At 41.8% G+C, this 16,379-nt stretch overlaps 1 protein-coding gene across 1 annotated transcript in view; it reads left to right on the top strand.

Annotated features, from left to right (window-relative positions):
* The first annotated feature begins 1,803 nt into the window (after nucleotides 1–1,803).
* LOC144823154 (uncharacterized) overlaps nucleotides 1,804–16,379 on the top strand; it is a 291,146-nt gene continuing 276,570 nt past the window's right edge. Inside the window, exon 1 of the mRNA XM_078681420.1 lies at nucleotides 1,804–2,607. Within this exon, the coding sequence (XP_078537546.1) occupies nucleotides 2,549–2,607 (59 nt within the window). The 5' untranslated portion in view covers nucleotides 1,804–2,548. The remainder of the gene's footprint in view (nucleotides 2,608–16,379) is intronic.

Genomic DNA, 16,379 nt, shown 5'->3' on the forward strand with positions numbered 1-16,379 from the left:
ATGGCTTTCCTCTGCTCCCAGTCTAGCTGCAGTTAATATTTTACGTTATTGAAGAACCAATGTTAAACCAACTCTTCATTCCTGGCTTGCAGATATGTTTGGCGTGGCTCACTTTGAGAAAATGATTTATAAACTGAACAACAATTTACATAATTTTGATACTACATAGAGCCCCTTCTTAAGTATACAATGAATTTGATTCTTAATTGTATTTCAATTTAATAATAAATTTAAATGTTGATGTTTCAGCTTATCTTCTTAGTACATTACTGCAATACTTGTGATCTTTTTACTTATGTTGTTTTCCTTAACTTCTTTGTATTACTTCTGCTTATGTTTCATATTGTACCTTTGCCACTCTCTGTTTCTGTGCAGATATTTTACTGATCGTGGTTTGATTGTTCCTAAAAATGTAATAAAGAATTGAAATACAACAAAATCTTTAAATGTTGCATTTAACAGCAGGATTGTGGGGCGCTGAAAAAGCATGGGGCTTGAAGAAAAATGACCCCTCTGACCCACCCTCCTGCTCCCTCCACCTGACCTGGGCTAATCGCAATCCGTTTACACTGTAGGCAGAATTCACACCTTGAACTCTACAGACTGTTGTGAAGCCCGGTGCACTGTAGGTTTTAAAACTAACTGCAAGTAGTGAGAGTCACGCCGATTGCTCAGGAGCGTCGGACGCCCAGAGAAGACTGTCACAAGATGCATGGAGCAGACGAGCAAAATGCAGACACCCCACCGCGGACTCTCTCGCACTACCCCGCCTTCCTGACTGTGCATCTCCGGCAGAGGCTGCCGACCGGCGCTGGGTGGGGCGGGGAGGAGCCGGGCAAGTTATGAAACTCGTTTTAAGATCCGCCTTAATATGTAAAGGGAAAGAGGAAGAGACCAGTAGCTGCGCAGGTCAGGTGTCCCAATAGACACACTCATGTGACCTGTGTGCAGCTCCGCGACCCCAAAGTAATGAACCCAGGGACATACTTAATAGAGCGGAATAAAAAAATTCCATTGGCCACAAGTGCAGTCCAAGAAAATACTGCATGACGTGGACTGCGTAAACCCTGTCAGCATTATCACCTGCGCCATACAAATGACCTGAAACGTGAAGAAAAAAATAATAACAAAATAAATAACACAACAGAGCCACCATGATGCAGAAACTGAACGCTATGCGCCAACGTAGGGCATGGGGTGTTTCTCGTCACTGCCACTGGAGCCAATAGCAGGCAAAGCAGCAGGCGGCGTCAACATACTGTATAGCTGTATGGATGTATATATGTGTATATTCATGTCGTCGTCACCGGGGGCGTGGCCGCCACTGTACGAGCACCGAGCCTGTCCTGTCAGAAGCACGCCCTTCACCTTGGCCTGCCGCCTCGCGCCCGCCTCTGCCGCTCAGTCACGGCTCGAGTGCAACTCCGGCAGCGCGCGCCTGCCAGCCGAGTAAACACACACGCACACATTGAGAACACGTATGAAGGGGCGCGGGGGCAGCCCCTGGGCACCCCGGGGGCCCTGCAGGGGCGGAGGGTGAAAGTAGGGGGGTGGAGGATGGGTGAGAGAGAAGAGAGCGGGAAAGACGAGAGGGCGGGGGTGGGGGGCTGCCATGTATTTACTTTGGCAATACTTGTCTGACTTGTCGTGCCAATAAAGTAGATTGTATCATGTTGTGAAGGATGGGCGGGCAGAGGAGAAAAAAAAGGGGAGGGGGCAGGGAGGGCAGAGGAGTAGGGAGGGCAGAAAGGGGGCGGCAGGGCAGTGCAGGGGAGGAAAAGAGGGAAGGAGGAGGGGAGAGGAGGAGGCCACGAGAGGGAGGCGGACAGGGGAGGTTGGAATGAATTGCTCGTCTTGCCAGCTGGAAGGCTCGGCTCCCTGAAAGTTTTCTCGGTGTCCTTTCGCGTGTCTTCGCTCGGAGCGGGCCCTCAAGGTGACATCTGGCCCGCCCCACCGGCCGGCTCCGCGGCAGTGCACACGCCCCTTCGCCCCGGCACCCACCGACCTGCCAGTCGGGCTCCCCGGATGTGGCTCGAGCGCTGTGCCCGGCTTCCCACCTGCTCTCCCGGGCCCGAAGGCGCCTCGAAGCCTTGTTCTTCCAGGCTGCATCACATTGTTGCCAGGCTTCAAACCTCCGATTGGCACAAGGCTCACTGTATTTAACCAGCTTGTCTTGCTTTTGCCCAGTTCTTCTCGTGGAGACTTTATTCTCGGCGTGGGTATATTTCGGGTGACGCGCGCTGCTGCGTATCTCCCCTCGTAGCTTGCACCAGCCCGTGGGTTTCAGGCTACATTATTTTTTTTAATAGAATTTCTGTTCTGACCGCCACCGACCCTCCGTTTTCTTTAAACTGGATTTATTTCAAAGATTTCCGGTGGAATGCACGTTCGCTGATCGCCACCCTCAGCCCCTGGCACGGAGCGGCCCAGGGTCCCAGGGAGTGCCCGGACCTCCTCGTCGCTTCAGTGGATATCAGGCCGGGGCGGGAAGGCTGGCTGAAGGAAGGCTCGCTATCTCGGAGGAAACATTGCTTCCGCGGAGTCCACCATGTTGCCCTCTGGAGGAATATATGCGATGAAGAAGAGGAAAAAGCCTGTGCAGAAGAGGTAGGTGAAGTGAACTCTCCGCCCAAAACCCGCTGTGGCCTCTCATGAGATCCGCGCCACCACAAGTGTCAGTGAGAATCAGCCCTTCTGTGTGTTCAAGCCCCCTAAACACCCAGCATTACAGGTCCCAGCGGAACCCCTTGAAAATTACTCGAAACATAAGTCTCCATCTTGAAAATATAATTTTTCAAAGGGTCCCCACATCTCGCAACAAGTGGAAAAATCTGGCATAGGCCTGTCCCTACTGTTTTCACTCGCCATTATGTTATGTTATTCCTTGCCCCCCTCTCCACATTCCTAGCGGTGTATAGGACCTGATGTTTCTCATAGCACCGAGCTCTTCAGCCCTTGCCACTGGTCTCCGCCTCTGCCCAGTGACACTGTACCACCGATCTCGTCCCTTGGGAGTAATGTGTTTTTTGATCGCTGTTGCCCCTGGAAGGGATATCCCTGGATCCTGATTTCTCTGTCTTTTGCCATGGGGTTGTCTGCCTTCTGACTATGTTTTGCTGTCTTTTGGCACTGGTCTCTGTCATCAGTTTATCTGCTGCTTGGGAAAGTTTCTCAGTCCTTGGTTAGTTGTTTCGTCATTACTTGACTGTGAGGTTTCTTTCCTCTTGTGTATGTTCTGCTGTCATTTGCTTGTAAGTCTTTTAGTCTCTTGCCCATGGAGTTGTCTGTTTCTGGACCATGTCCCCGTTTCCTGGGCTTTGTTGTGCTTCACCATGGACTACTTAGTCTCTTGATGGGCCTTGGTCTTGTGGTTTCTGAGCATGGCTCCTTCTTTCCATTGCATTTTTCTCTACCTTTGGTTCTTGGTTCTAGGTTTGTACTGTCCCTTGTCCTTTCATCTCTCTCCCTCCATCTTTGCCTCTGCGCTAGAGACCATAAAGGCCTAGCGTCTGCCTGTTCAGTTGCCATGCCACTCTCTTCCTTGGCCCTGTGTTTCTCTGCCTCTCATTTCTTTGGTCCTGGTTTCCTCTGATCCTAGGACCTTCTATTCTACAATACTGAGTCTCCCTGTCTCTTGATTTCTTGGATGACGGGCCGCAGGTCTATTTTCTTAGCCATAGGAATGTGTTTCTTGGCCATGTACTCTCTGTCCCTTGAACTTAGTGTTTGATATCTCTCTTCCTTTTTTTTCCTTTGCCCTGGGTCCCCTGCTCTTCTTCAGGGTTTTTTGTGTCTTTGGGTCTAATGTCTCTCAGCTCTACTTATTCACAGTCTCTCTGTGCAAAGGACTTTATGCCTGTCTTCAATGCAGCTTTTTTATCCAATATTGGCATACACAATTCACAGCAGTGCATTCTTTATCCAACTCCTTACATCACACCGTGGATTGTCCCTGAGGGTTTCTGCAAATGCTGGTGACACTGTGTGGACACAAGAAATAACCAAAGTCTAATTGCAACATTTCAGCAAAATTGAATGCTCTGTAATATTTGACTGTGTTCTTTAGTATGTATCAATAATTTCAATATATACAGAAACCTACCTAGCTACAACCTACATCTCCTTGCACCTACAGTCTAGTGCTGTGTATCATTCTTGGCATAGGGGCTCACATAACCCATTCTTATCGGTGGATCTAGCGTGCAGTGTAGATACTAAGATGAGACACCACAGCTTCGTGGCACCTTCGCAGAGGAACACAAGAGCTTGTTTGGACACACTAACCTAAATGAACTGTTGTAGGGCAGGTGGTAAATAGATGGCAGAGTTGCCTTCATCTCACTTTTTGGATGAAACCAATTGGGGGCAGCTGATCCACAGGGCATTGCAGTCAGATACAGTAAGGCTCTTCTGCAAGGTTATGTTGATAGGGCAGGCTGGCACTTCCTCAACAGGACTCTTTCAGCCATTGAGGGACAACAACAAAGCACAGCAGCCATGGTCTCAGAGCAGACTAATCTTGCTACCAAGGTCAGGGAGTTGACACTGTGGATCAGCCGAGGAATTGCCACAGAAGCTTTCCCAGGGCAGCAGTTCCAAATTGGCTCCAAACATGAGTGCCAGTTTCTGAACCCAAACCTGCATCATATATGAGCAGGGTCAGGACAGTTGCACCAATCAGAGGGGAGGAGCAACGTGTATTCACACTTTTAACCACCTCCAGAATTGAAAATGGTGATGCATGTTGGGAGAAGTTGGGCAGGGGGCTGACACCCCGTAGATGGACTGTATCCTTGCAGCAGTAACATTGTGTATATTTAAGCATGCTTTCAGGGGAATAAAGGCACTATAATTTGAGTGCACGCATATGTAATCCAAAGAGTGCACATAATACAAACCAATAGCCACCTATAATCGTTTTTAGTAACCGTGCTGAATGCATTACTTTGCAGGTAGATAAAATGCAATTAATATCTCATATCATCAGATGGTAATTGAAACTTATGAAATTCTACATTAAAATGCATGTTTTAGAGCCCCACCCCAGACAGCTCTCTCTCTATCTCTATCACTCTCTGCCCTGGCTGTCTCAGTCCATTCACCTTAGGTCCCGCTTTCCGTTTTTTAATCTGGTGATATTGCTGGTCCTTGCTCCAGGCCACTCTTTATCCAATCACTTGTTCTATCTCCTGTGGATCTTTCTGTTCTTGGTCCTGGTTCCCCATACAATGTAGTTCTGAGCCTCCGTGTAGCTTTTCCAGTCTCTCTTAGGCTTGCACTTTAAAGCAGCAGAAGTGCTATAATAAGTACTGTATTTATTTTTTCCCCCCTTTTTTAAAATCTCTACCAGTTGTTGCTTGCCCTACGTTCCTCAGTACATTGACCGCCATTGGTTAATTTGTAAAATAATAAGTGCCAGGGTCCTAGTCAGAAGGCCACTGTAGCTTGCACCAGCCATTTCTTCTGTCAGTGACATGACCAACACAACTACTAACGATCACGCTCCTACAAGTGTAACAATTCAGTCTATTCCATGCCACCCAAAGCTATAAGAATGTCTTGGATGGCAAGGATTACTTGTTTTTAATGTATTGAATTATTAAAAACTGTTGTTATGCTCATTTCGAAATTAGACAAACAGTGCCACCTTGTGGTGAACTGTAACAAGGGCCAGTGTTGACATGTTAGTGCCAGTGCCAAGCACAGAAAACCACGGGCTCAAATTAAGTACTGATTGATCCTCTATCTCTCTCTGTCGCTGCCAATTATTTCTAACCCATTGCTGATGGATCACTCATTCCTCAGCATGACATGACCCTCAAGATAAGCCCCTACCGAATGCAGAATATTTGGGTATTTAATGAAACAGTAAATTCTGTAACTTTGATTTTTTACAAAGCTATGGATTTTCTTTTCAGGTCTTTTCGTTTTCTTAGCCCGCCAGTATAATCGGGCACAGTGATTTTATTCTTGATTTGAATATTATATTTAATAGGTTGAGAATATCCTAAATATATCCCTATGTAACATTTAAAGTAGTATGTAGTACAATAACCTCTGTGCTTTGTCTAATAAGCAAAAAGCAGAAGAGCGAAAAAAAATATACATTGTGGGGCATCAAAACATGAACTTCTATTAGCCATACAACTTCTATATATTAATCTCTGTCTAAGTAATCAATAATACACATAATAAAAAAATGTTCTCACGCCAGGAACCTGCACGATATAGGACAATGCGAACAATAGGTAAAGAATTAGGGAAAATGAAATACAAAATTAAATTATAACTCTTACTATGTGTGTCATTGACATGATACCAGAGTCCTTCATTCTTGTGTTCCAAATCCAGTTTTTTTTTAAATTAAACGTTCTTTTTTTTTGGAGAGAAGGGATATTTCTAAAATTTGATGTTCAACTATTGGAATTCCATCTGCCTTTCATTCTCCTATTATTTGTTTTTTTTCAACCACAGTTTGGGCTCGAATTATGCACAGCACGCGAAAATTTGATTTTAGGAGCAAAATAATGGCAACATATCAACATAAGAATTTATTCTAGTTTCATACCAAGGACCAACATCCTACGGTTCAATGTCTCTTTCTAAAACGGAGTTACTTTTCAACAAATGCAGCAATTGTTCTAGGCTTCTAGTCTTGTAAACCCAATTTTATAATTTTAATTGTTAACCAATATACTCTAAAATAACCATTTAATGTGTCTACTTTAATCCCAAAATTAATGTAGATGTAGCTAACCTTTTATATATTATATCCCACACACTATTTCCAATCGGTGAACCTATAGCTTCAATCAACCAATGTCTTTGTTTTTCACATTTATTTTTAGAATGTATGTTCCCTTTACATAATTTATTTAGAACAGAAGCGGAAAATAGATTTCTGTGCACTGTGTGCAAGAGAAAAGGTACGCCAGGAACCATTCAAGACAACATTGTTGACACTTCCGTTAGTAGTTTATAACTATGTGGGTGATTATTTGTAGCATATACATTTAAAAATGTTTAAATGGTGTTATCCTTCCAGACTCGTCTAATTCTAAAGATCCATGCTTTTACCCAAACGTTACAATATAATATGTTATTGTTTATTTTAATTGGATTATCCAGAGTACAGAATACATTCTGAAGCAGTGTGTACATTATGCTGCAGGGAGTGTATTCGGTGGTACTGGGTGCACCGTGAAGCAGTGGGTATATTGTGTGACTGTAATACATGTGTAAGGCAATGATGCAGCAGGTATTTCGTGATGCAGTACTTTCAAATCCAGCGTTTTTTGTTAGACATTAAATTATAAGGCATTGTGCATTTTTTGATACAGTATTTTGTAAGACAGTGGTTACGTTCTGAATCTCTGAATCCAACACGACGTTGTGGGTACATCGTGATGTTGTATGGGGTACAATCGGAAACTGGGGTGCATTTAAGGCAGTGGAAATGTTAATTTTCAAAGTCACTTGGTATTTTCTTGGCACTGGGTAGTTTGAAAGACATCAGATTATTGTCTAAGGCATTTGATGAGGCAATATATTTAAGGTTAGTGGATGTGTTTGAAAATAAATCGGAAGTTTTAAAGAATATTTTCTTAGGCACGGTGTTTTGAACCAACGGATACATTTTGAGGTGGTGGTTATATTTTGAGGTTTGCACGTTGTGAGGAAGTTTTGAAATTCTGAAGCTTTACTATTTTCTGATGCATTGATTCTCTTCTGAGGCAAAAGGTTTTCCTGAGACATTAAGGATATTGTCAGGCAGTTAGTATACTTGTGGGCATTTATTGCATTCACAGGAAGTGAGTACTTTTTAAGGAATGTAGCACTTTCTGAGACAACACACAATTTTCGAGGTTCCGCACATGTTCTAAGGCTAGAAGTATTTTGTAAGATACATCGTCTGTGAACATTGAGAATTTCTCAGAGTTTGACTATTTTGGTGCAGTGGGCAGTTTTTGAGGCATTATATATTTTTGAAACATTTAATATATATGTCGAGGTAATGAATATGTTTTGAGGTAATTAATATATATTCAAGTGCATCTACATATTTTAACGCAGGCATCATATTCTGAAGCATTGTTTGTCGTTGATATATAATTAGACATGGGATGTTTTCTGGGCTCTTGGACATGCTCGAGGCACTGGGTGATGACTTCAGAAGTAGAGCTATTTTTAGAATCATTTTTGAGGCTGTGAATATTTCCTAATACAGAAAGTATTATGGCCACTGGGTATAACCGGAGCAGCTTGTATTTACTGAGGTTCTGTGTTTTTCAAGGGTTTTTACTAACTTGCAATGAAGAGGGTACTTTATAAGTCAGTGGTATTGTCTTAGTCCATTATTACTGTGTCTAAATCTGGGACCATATTGCGAAGGTTTCAGTATTTTCTGAGACAGTAAATTTGTCCTGAAGCGCAAAGCATGTTGTGAGGCATTGAGCAAGTACTAGGGCACCCCTAGGTATATTTCTGCGTTCACAGGCATTGGGCATACCATGGGACAGTGGACATTTTTTGATGTGGTGATTACATCCTGAGGCACTGAGTACAGTCTGGGCACACTCAGAGGCAGCAGGGATTTTCAGTGGCGTTTGGTGAGGTACTGGGTAGTTCCTGCAGAAGTGAGATGTTGTGAGGCAACTGTTCTATAAACGAGTTGGTGTTTTCTGAGGCAGCGAGTAGTTTTCATTTCTAAAACATTTATTGTAACGAATATTTCCTGCCTCAGGTGCTTTTTACAGTGACAGTGAATGCAGTTCGATGCAGTTACTGAAATCTGTGCCTGTGGCACCAGGGATTCTCCTAGACAGGGATTTTCTGAGTAAATACCAAGTTCTGAGAAAAGTATTGTTTCTGAAGTATAAAGTAGTCACTGAAATGGTGAATGTTTTCTGGGACACCAATTTATTAAGGGGTATTGGGTATATTTCAAGTCAACTAGCACTTTTGAGTATTATGTACATTAGGTGAAAGTGCTTATTTTCTGTGTCATATGAGCGTACCAAGATGTTTACTGAGACATTAGGAATATTCAGAGGCTTTGCAAGTTTTTAGAGGCAATGAACATGACTTAGACAGCCAGTTTTTGAGGACTTGCTTCATTGTGAGGCAGTGATATGTTTAAGGCAGAGAGTAATGTCTGAGTCAGTGCATTCTGAGACACTGAATATAGGGCACTTTCTGAAGTCGGCATTGCATTCTAAGGCAGTAGCTATTTCCTGGGGCAGACATTAAAATCTGCTGCATTGTGTAAATTCAAAGGAAATGGGTATTACCTGGGCGCTGTTGGTTGAAACAAAGGGTATATTATGAGGCAGTACAAGTAAAATTATAGGACGTGTGCGTGATTGCAGACATGAAGTGCAGCCAGAGAGAGTATTTTCTGAGGTGAAGGGTATTTTTTGGAAAACAACGTGTTTTGTGTGAGTTGAAAAACGTTGTACAAAGTCAGGTGGATGAAAAAAAAATGTCTGTACTCATGTTCATATTATATAACATTTTCCTTAAGTTAATACTTTGTCAGTGGGCATATTTTGAGGCAATGTTTATATTCTGAGGCATCGTATACATTAAAGGGCTCTAAGTAGTAGTAAATGATATATTTGAAAGGAAAATTTCCTGATAGAAGAAATTATAAATAAACTTAGAGTGAAGTTTGGCCAGTGCAAAATGGCAAATTTGACTTCTTTTAAAATACATGAACTTACGTGGAACAGATCATCAGTTGTCATTTGGACCCTATGCCGACGTGAACAAAATTGTTCCTTTTAGGTCCCTTCGAATTTTACTCTCTTTGATGCAATCTTTACATATTTTCCATGCTTTCTAAGTGAAAGGCAACTTTGTATGGGTCACTTGGCCTAAGTGTATTCTGAGGCAGTAAATGCACGTTGAGGAAGTGAATATTTCCTGTGGCGGAAGTGGTGAGCAATTTTCTAGGCCATGGATATTTAATACCCCGACTCCCCCTTTTAAAGTAAAGGTGTATGTTCCGAAAAAAAACAATTCTTCCAAGCCAAACACTGAGATATCCACGAAAGAGAAAATGCATCACATTCTATTATTACTGCCAGTACAGTGCAACTATTTTTACCACAACAGTGCAACTAGTAGTACGAAATATCCATTGACTGATTATGCCACTGCATATGGCTGTGATGCATTTTGCATTAGATGGATGAGGTGGTGGCACTAGGTGGATGAAGGGAAAGAGATCTGCTCCACAGTGGACCCAGCCGATGGGGACCTCATGTGGCTGTAGTAGTTCCATCAACTCAACCATTACTGGACATTTTGCCCTTATTTGCTAGGCCAAATGGCTAAGTCGGCTGGGTGGAGAGGCAGCATGAAGCAATTATCTAGCTGTCTATCATACACCATTATAAATACTACCCTACTCAAACCTTCTGCCTTTCTCCACATGTGAATTCAGGATATGTGGACTATATTACTGTCTAGCTGTAGATTAAGTTCATCTTTGCGTTTCTACTCTCAGTTGTTTCTCTTTTGATGTAGTGTTTGTTGGGCACTTGAATATGTGTTTGTGTGTTTGAGATTCTGACTTGCATGTGTAATGATTTCTGACTGTAGTTGAGGTCAAGATATTCTATCTCAGGTCAGTGTATGTGCCTGTATACCTTCTCTTGTATGTGGACGTGCCTTTATTGTCATCTTCATGTCAACGGTAAGCCAATCATCCAGTGGTAAAGAAATATTCCACTGTATTGCAATCTGATGTAGGATGTAACGTAATACTACGATCAGGCATACCTTCTAGAGGGAGTATAGAAGAGCACCCGCTGTGTAAACGTCTGAACATGTTTATCAGGACATCTTTTGTCCTATCTATAATGTTTCAATTCGTAAAGTGTGATGCATTGTACCAGATTTCAGAGATGTCGTTAAATGGCCAATGTCTTAAAGAATGTCTGATATCTGTGGATATCGTTGATGTCAGGGACACAGATCTTTGCATGCTTGTCACTAATGTATAATCTTTACCCTGGTCATGTATACTGCACCATCATTATGTGCAGTGCCCATAATATCACCACACAACTGCGCTTGAGCATAATTTGTGGAGGAACGACAACATGCTTGTGGAACTTGTAGTGGGGTTATATGTTTTGTGGACACATGATGTTCTGCTGGACACTACTCCAGTGTAACATTTGGTCTATAACTGTAGTGGGCCCATTTAGGCACACAAAAGTGTACTCTTTGGGTTCCAGCAGCCAATTTGGACGTGGTGCTTTGCCACCATGACTTCTGGTTTGCAGTTTTATCTGAGGATCATTATGTTGTATTGGGAACACAGAAACATGCAAATATTCATGTGGTGGTGAGGCTTGCATCACTATCACTTCATGTTTATGCATAGGCTCTTTCCTGCTTCTGGCACCGCTGACCTCTAGTTTCAGGGGTTAAATTCTGCAGCCGTGCAATTTGGACATTTAACTACATTGGGAAAGATGGCAAGCTAAATGAATTTGGTCTCAAACCCATACACGGTAACTATTTCAGTGGTAAAGATGAGTGATGTGTTTGTGCTTTCATGAGATAGATGGTTGTTAGCACCTGCTGTAATATATTATTGAATGCTGGCTGAGAGGGCCCGTGTAGAAGGATCCTGTACCACATAAATGCAAGACTGGCAGTAATCTGAGCCGTGTTGGGCTGGCAGTAGCAAGGTCTAGTCGTGGTTCAAGTTCATCCTTGAGGTGGACTAGCATTTCTAGGAAGACGGCTGCCTCAAGTCTGGGCATTATATATATATTGTTGCTCACTCGTTTGCTTTGGGCATAATCCAAGGGGAATGGAGCTATCATCTTCTCCTTATATTTATATTAAATATATATAATTTATAAAGCGCCCTGTCACCTAACAGGTATCCTCGTGCTAAATGAAACTACATGGGAAGAAGAGTTAACAATTCCTACAATGTAAGCATTAAATAAGCTTACTAGGAGATACAGTGTTAAACATTGTTTCACAACTTTTGGGAACAGCTAGGTTTTTCTTTTAAAGTGCAATAAGTTTGGGGAAGATCTCAAAGCATCTGGAAGATTATTCCATAAACGAGCGGCTGCGATCATGAATGCTGCCTCCCCCCCTCTCTTGCTTTTCTAGCTTTGGCCACTCACAAAGGCCAGAAAAGCTAGAGGAGCGAAGGCTCCTGCCTGGTGTATACCATTCGATCTTCTTTTGCAGAGGGATTGGGCCAAATCCATGGAGCAATTTGTAAACAATACAGGGGGGCTTAAACCTCATTCTTTGTCCCAGTGGTAATCAATGTATGTCCTTCAAGGCCAATGATACAGATGACCTTATGGTTCTATTATGGCCTAGTTTAGCTGTCACTGATTAGACTCAGTATAGCAGATTAAGCAGGTATGTGCTGGTGTGGCCGCTTCATTGCTGTAGCTCCTACACTTTGGCCCATCTTCAAATCCAGCACATCTTTTGCTGGTGGCAGTTTGAACTTTTACGTCACGTGAGAGGATTAATCTTCATGTAAAATGTGGGTGCCACTGCATTTTAACTGTACTCTTATTACTGCAAAATAACGAAGATTGACGCTTGGTGAGTTCTGTCCTGTGCTTTGTACTATTAGTATTTTACACTACTTCAGAATAATGCATGTGGTGTGGGTTGTAGAGGATGTGGGGCTGTGCGTTAATGTTATGAGTACATGTGGGACCTGTGAAGTGTAGAATGGTATTTGATAGTGGCATACAGTAATAGGAGTACAATGAACAGGTACATGTTTAATAAATCGCACATGAATCATTCTTTGACACCGCGCAGTAATAGCAGCCCAGTGCAAAGGCAAGTGGGTTCTAGTTCTGGCTGAAGTTTTAGACTGGAATCTGTTCCACTTGGTTATGATTTTTAACTAAACCAACAAACACTAGACCCGATTCCCCGTTCCAGTTCGGTTCCACTTCCCCCTAGCTCGACTGGCTGTCTTGACAAGCCCTGGGGTTTAAAGTAAACACCTAAACATAAATCATAGGGGCATATTAGCAAGAACCTCGTTAAAATTTTCGCCGTTTTAGCGGCAGGAAACTGCAGCTAAAAGGGCGATAATGGGCTTGCTAATACGCATTATAGAATTCCAATAGAAGCCTAGATTAGATGTCCTGCACATCTAACCTGGGCTTCTATTGGAATTCTATAACGCATATTAGCAAGCCCATTTTTGCCGTATTAGCAGCAGTTTCCTGCCGCTAAAACAGCAATAATTTTAACGAGGTTCTTGCTAATATGCTCCGTTCTTTATCGGTGCTTTGAAACCATTAAGTGCAGAGTCCATGCTGCTGTAAGCATCCATCTTGATGTGAGGATCACTATCTTTGTTTAAAAACTCTTCTTGTTTGAAGTGCAGTACAGTGGCATAACTCAAATTATTATTAATAACTCAAAATAATGCCGCCCCCTGCAGAATGTGAAGGGGGTCTCTGAGTCTCCCATATCCCACAGATATGTATTGTCTTTGGGCTGAATGGGGCTCCAATGAAAGGTTGAGTGCCCTTGAAGGTTTAGTGCTGCAGGGGCCTACGTTGTGCCCTGAATCATTGCTTGTGAAAGAATCAGCGCCTTGCAAGATTGATACATTTTGATAATTGGTAATTGCCTGAGAATCAGCTCCTATTTAAAACATTGGCCCTGATTACGAGTTTGGCGGTTAATTTCAACCCGTGCGTAGACCCCTGTGTACGCACTGAAAGGAATTACACTTTTTTAGGTATTTAGTGCATACGATAACTATTGGATGCGTTAAATAACTCAATCATCATTAAATTTCGGGCGGGGGGGGGGGTACAAAACTTATTGGCGGGAAAACCAAAGAGTATTTACTGTATCCTGCAGGTTTTAGCATGTTGAACACCAAAATATGCATGTTAATCCCCAACAACTCGTAATAGGTGGTAGTTATTGCACTCGATAAATAACGTTCCCCATTGTGTTATTATTTTTCTTGTGCGATAAATACCACCTATACCCGTAAAGATGCTCTAAGTAGAATGCGAGAACTAGTACTTTTGTAAGAACCGGTATATGTCGATTATGTCTGAAGCAGCACTTAATGCAAGAACCAGAACTTGTTTAAGATTCGCTATATTGAATAGACACTTGTGTAAGAATCAGTACTCATGTAAGGTTTGGTATAGTATATCAGTCAGTACTTGTGTATAAACTGGTACTTGTGTAAAAACTCACACATATGTAAGATTCAGTAATTGGATAGGAATCAGTACACTGTATTAAAAAGTACCTGTATGAGAATTGATACTTGTTTTAGAATACTTTTTTAAGATTCCGCTCTTGTTTAAGAACTTGCCTTCTGTAACACTTAGTAATATGATAACAAGCAATGCCTGCTATAGGACAGAATATGGAGCACAACATTTTTGTTCTCCAATAATATAATAGCCAAGATACTTGCGAGGTCATAAGCACTACATGATGTGGCGCAAGTTAGATACAATTTATATGCTTATTAGAGCTGACTTGCATTGCAGCTATTGTAACCATATGTGATCAAGAGAAACACAAATTTCAGAAACACTGCTGAGAGAGGGGCTTAGGCTCCGCCCACATGTTGATTCCCTAGTATACATTTGATTGTACTTAAATTGTGTAGTTCCAGTAAAAAGAGAGTACTTTCATTATACGTTTTGGATTGTGGGATAGCTTCTGCTCAGTACAGCAGAACTGAGTTGGTTATAGTGACAAAACATCGATCAAAGCCACAGGTCTGATCTGTTTATTATGAAAAGTTATTGTTAAAGGTTGTAGGACTGACACCTTTATTGTGAAAAGCATATATTAAAGGTAATAGGTACTTACAGGTGTATTGTTGTTACTCTCTACTTAAGCCCAGAGAGAGGTATTTTGTAACATGGTATCACAGATTACACTAGCAAGGAATTTGTTGATGGTCACCAACTATGACAAACCCTGGGGCTAGAAGATTTGCAATGTGATCATTCTTGTTAGGGCCTCCAAGGATAGATAGTATTTTGTTGTGCCTTCTGTAATTTTGAATACATTTGTAATGTTATGAATATATGTTAAAGGGTGCCTTGTGGGGAATCTTATGCTTAACACAGTAGACCTGAGTTGGTTATGGTGACAAACTAATGACCTGGTTGGTTCACAGGGTACATTTATGTCTGATACTGTACGTCTGATCTGTTTATTATGACAATGTATGAAAAAGTAGTAGACTGGGCTTATTTATGTGAAAAGCATTTTTTAAAGACAATAGGCCTTTAACAGTGGAGTATTATCACATCTGTTACAGGGTATTGCGTTCAATGCAATCTGACAGAATACCCTAGTAGGCTTATGACTGTGCATGATGGTTGCCAATTTATGTGCACTTCAGTAGGCTAGCGTTGGTTATGGTTACAAGTTGATAGGCTTTATTTGTTAATTGGGAACAGAATTAAAATATTTCATAGGTTTGATTTATTTATTGTGAAAGTTATGGCAAAGCCAGCAGGACTGATGTATGTATTTAAAAAGCACATGTTAAAGGTAATAGGCGTTTATGGGTAGAATGTTATAACACCTAAGCTAAAGCCTCCACACAGATATTTTATTATATGAATAATACAGATTACTGTATTAAGCAAGGGTTTTGATGTTCATGACCCATTCGAACAAACCATGGGGATAGAAGATTTGAATTTTGATAATCGTTATCAGCTCTGTTTAGAGGGATTTTATATTGTTTGGCAACTGTAAATGTGTATATATTCGTAATTTTTTTACAGTATTCGTCAATGTGGGAAAGCTTATGCTCAATGCAGGACTGTCAGTTAGTTCTGATGAAGAGCCTATGATAACAGTCTTAGGTTTTATTGGTTCACTGGGAAAGGTTAGAGGCTTGATTTATCTGTTATGAAATACAAATGTTCTAGTCAATAGGCCTTTCAGAGTGAATTATGTTTGCACCTTGTTAAAGCCTACAGTCATATATTTGGTTCTAAGAAATTTTACAGATTACCTCTGTAGGCAAGGATTTTGTTATTGTATATCCCGTTAGACAACACCAATTGGTAGAAGGTTTGCCCTGTAAGAATTACCTCTACAATCTCTTTAGGAGGCCTGCCAGGCATATTGTCGTTGGAGAGTCACTATTGAAACCCTACTGGCACCTCCAACCATAACTTCAGTTGTTGATTATTCCAGTTTTAATCTCTTTGTGTGCACCAGAAGTGATGTCCTTTTAGACCTAAAACTACTTGCTTATACAGATGATTGCACACACCAAACAGTGGTTTGTGTCACCCTCCCAAGGCTCCGCTAACCCTATCCCAGATGGCTTACTTGCTCTCTTACAAAATCTGATT

The sequence above is a fragment of the Lissotriton helveticus genome, chromosome 3_1, assembly GCF_964261635.1.
Source record: "Lissotriton helveticus chromosome 3_1, aLisHel1.1, whole genome shotgun sequence".
NCBI lineage: Eukaryota > Metazoa > Chordata > Amphibia > Caudata > Salamandridae > Lissotriton > Lissotriton helveticus.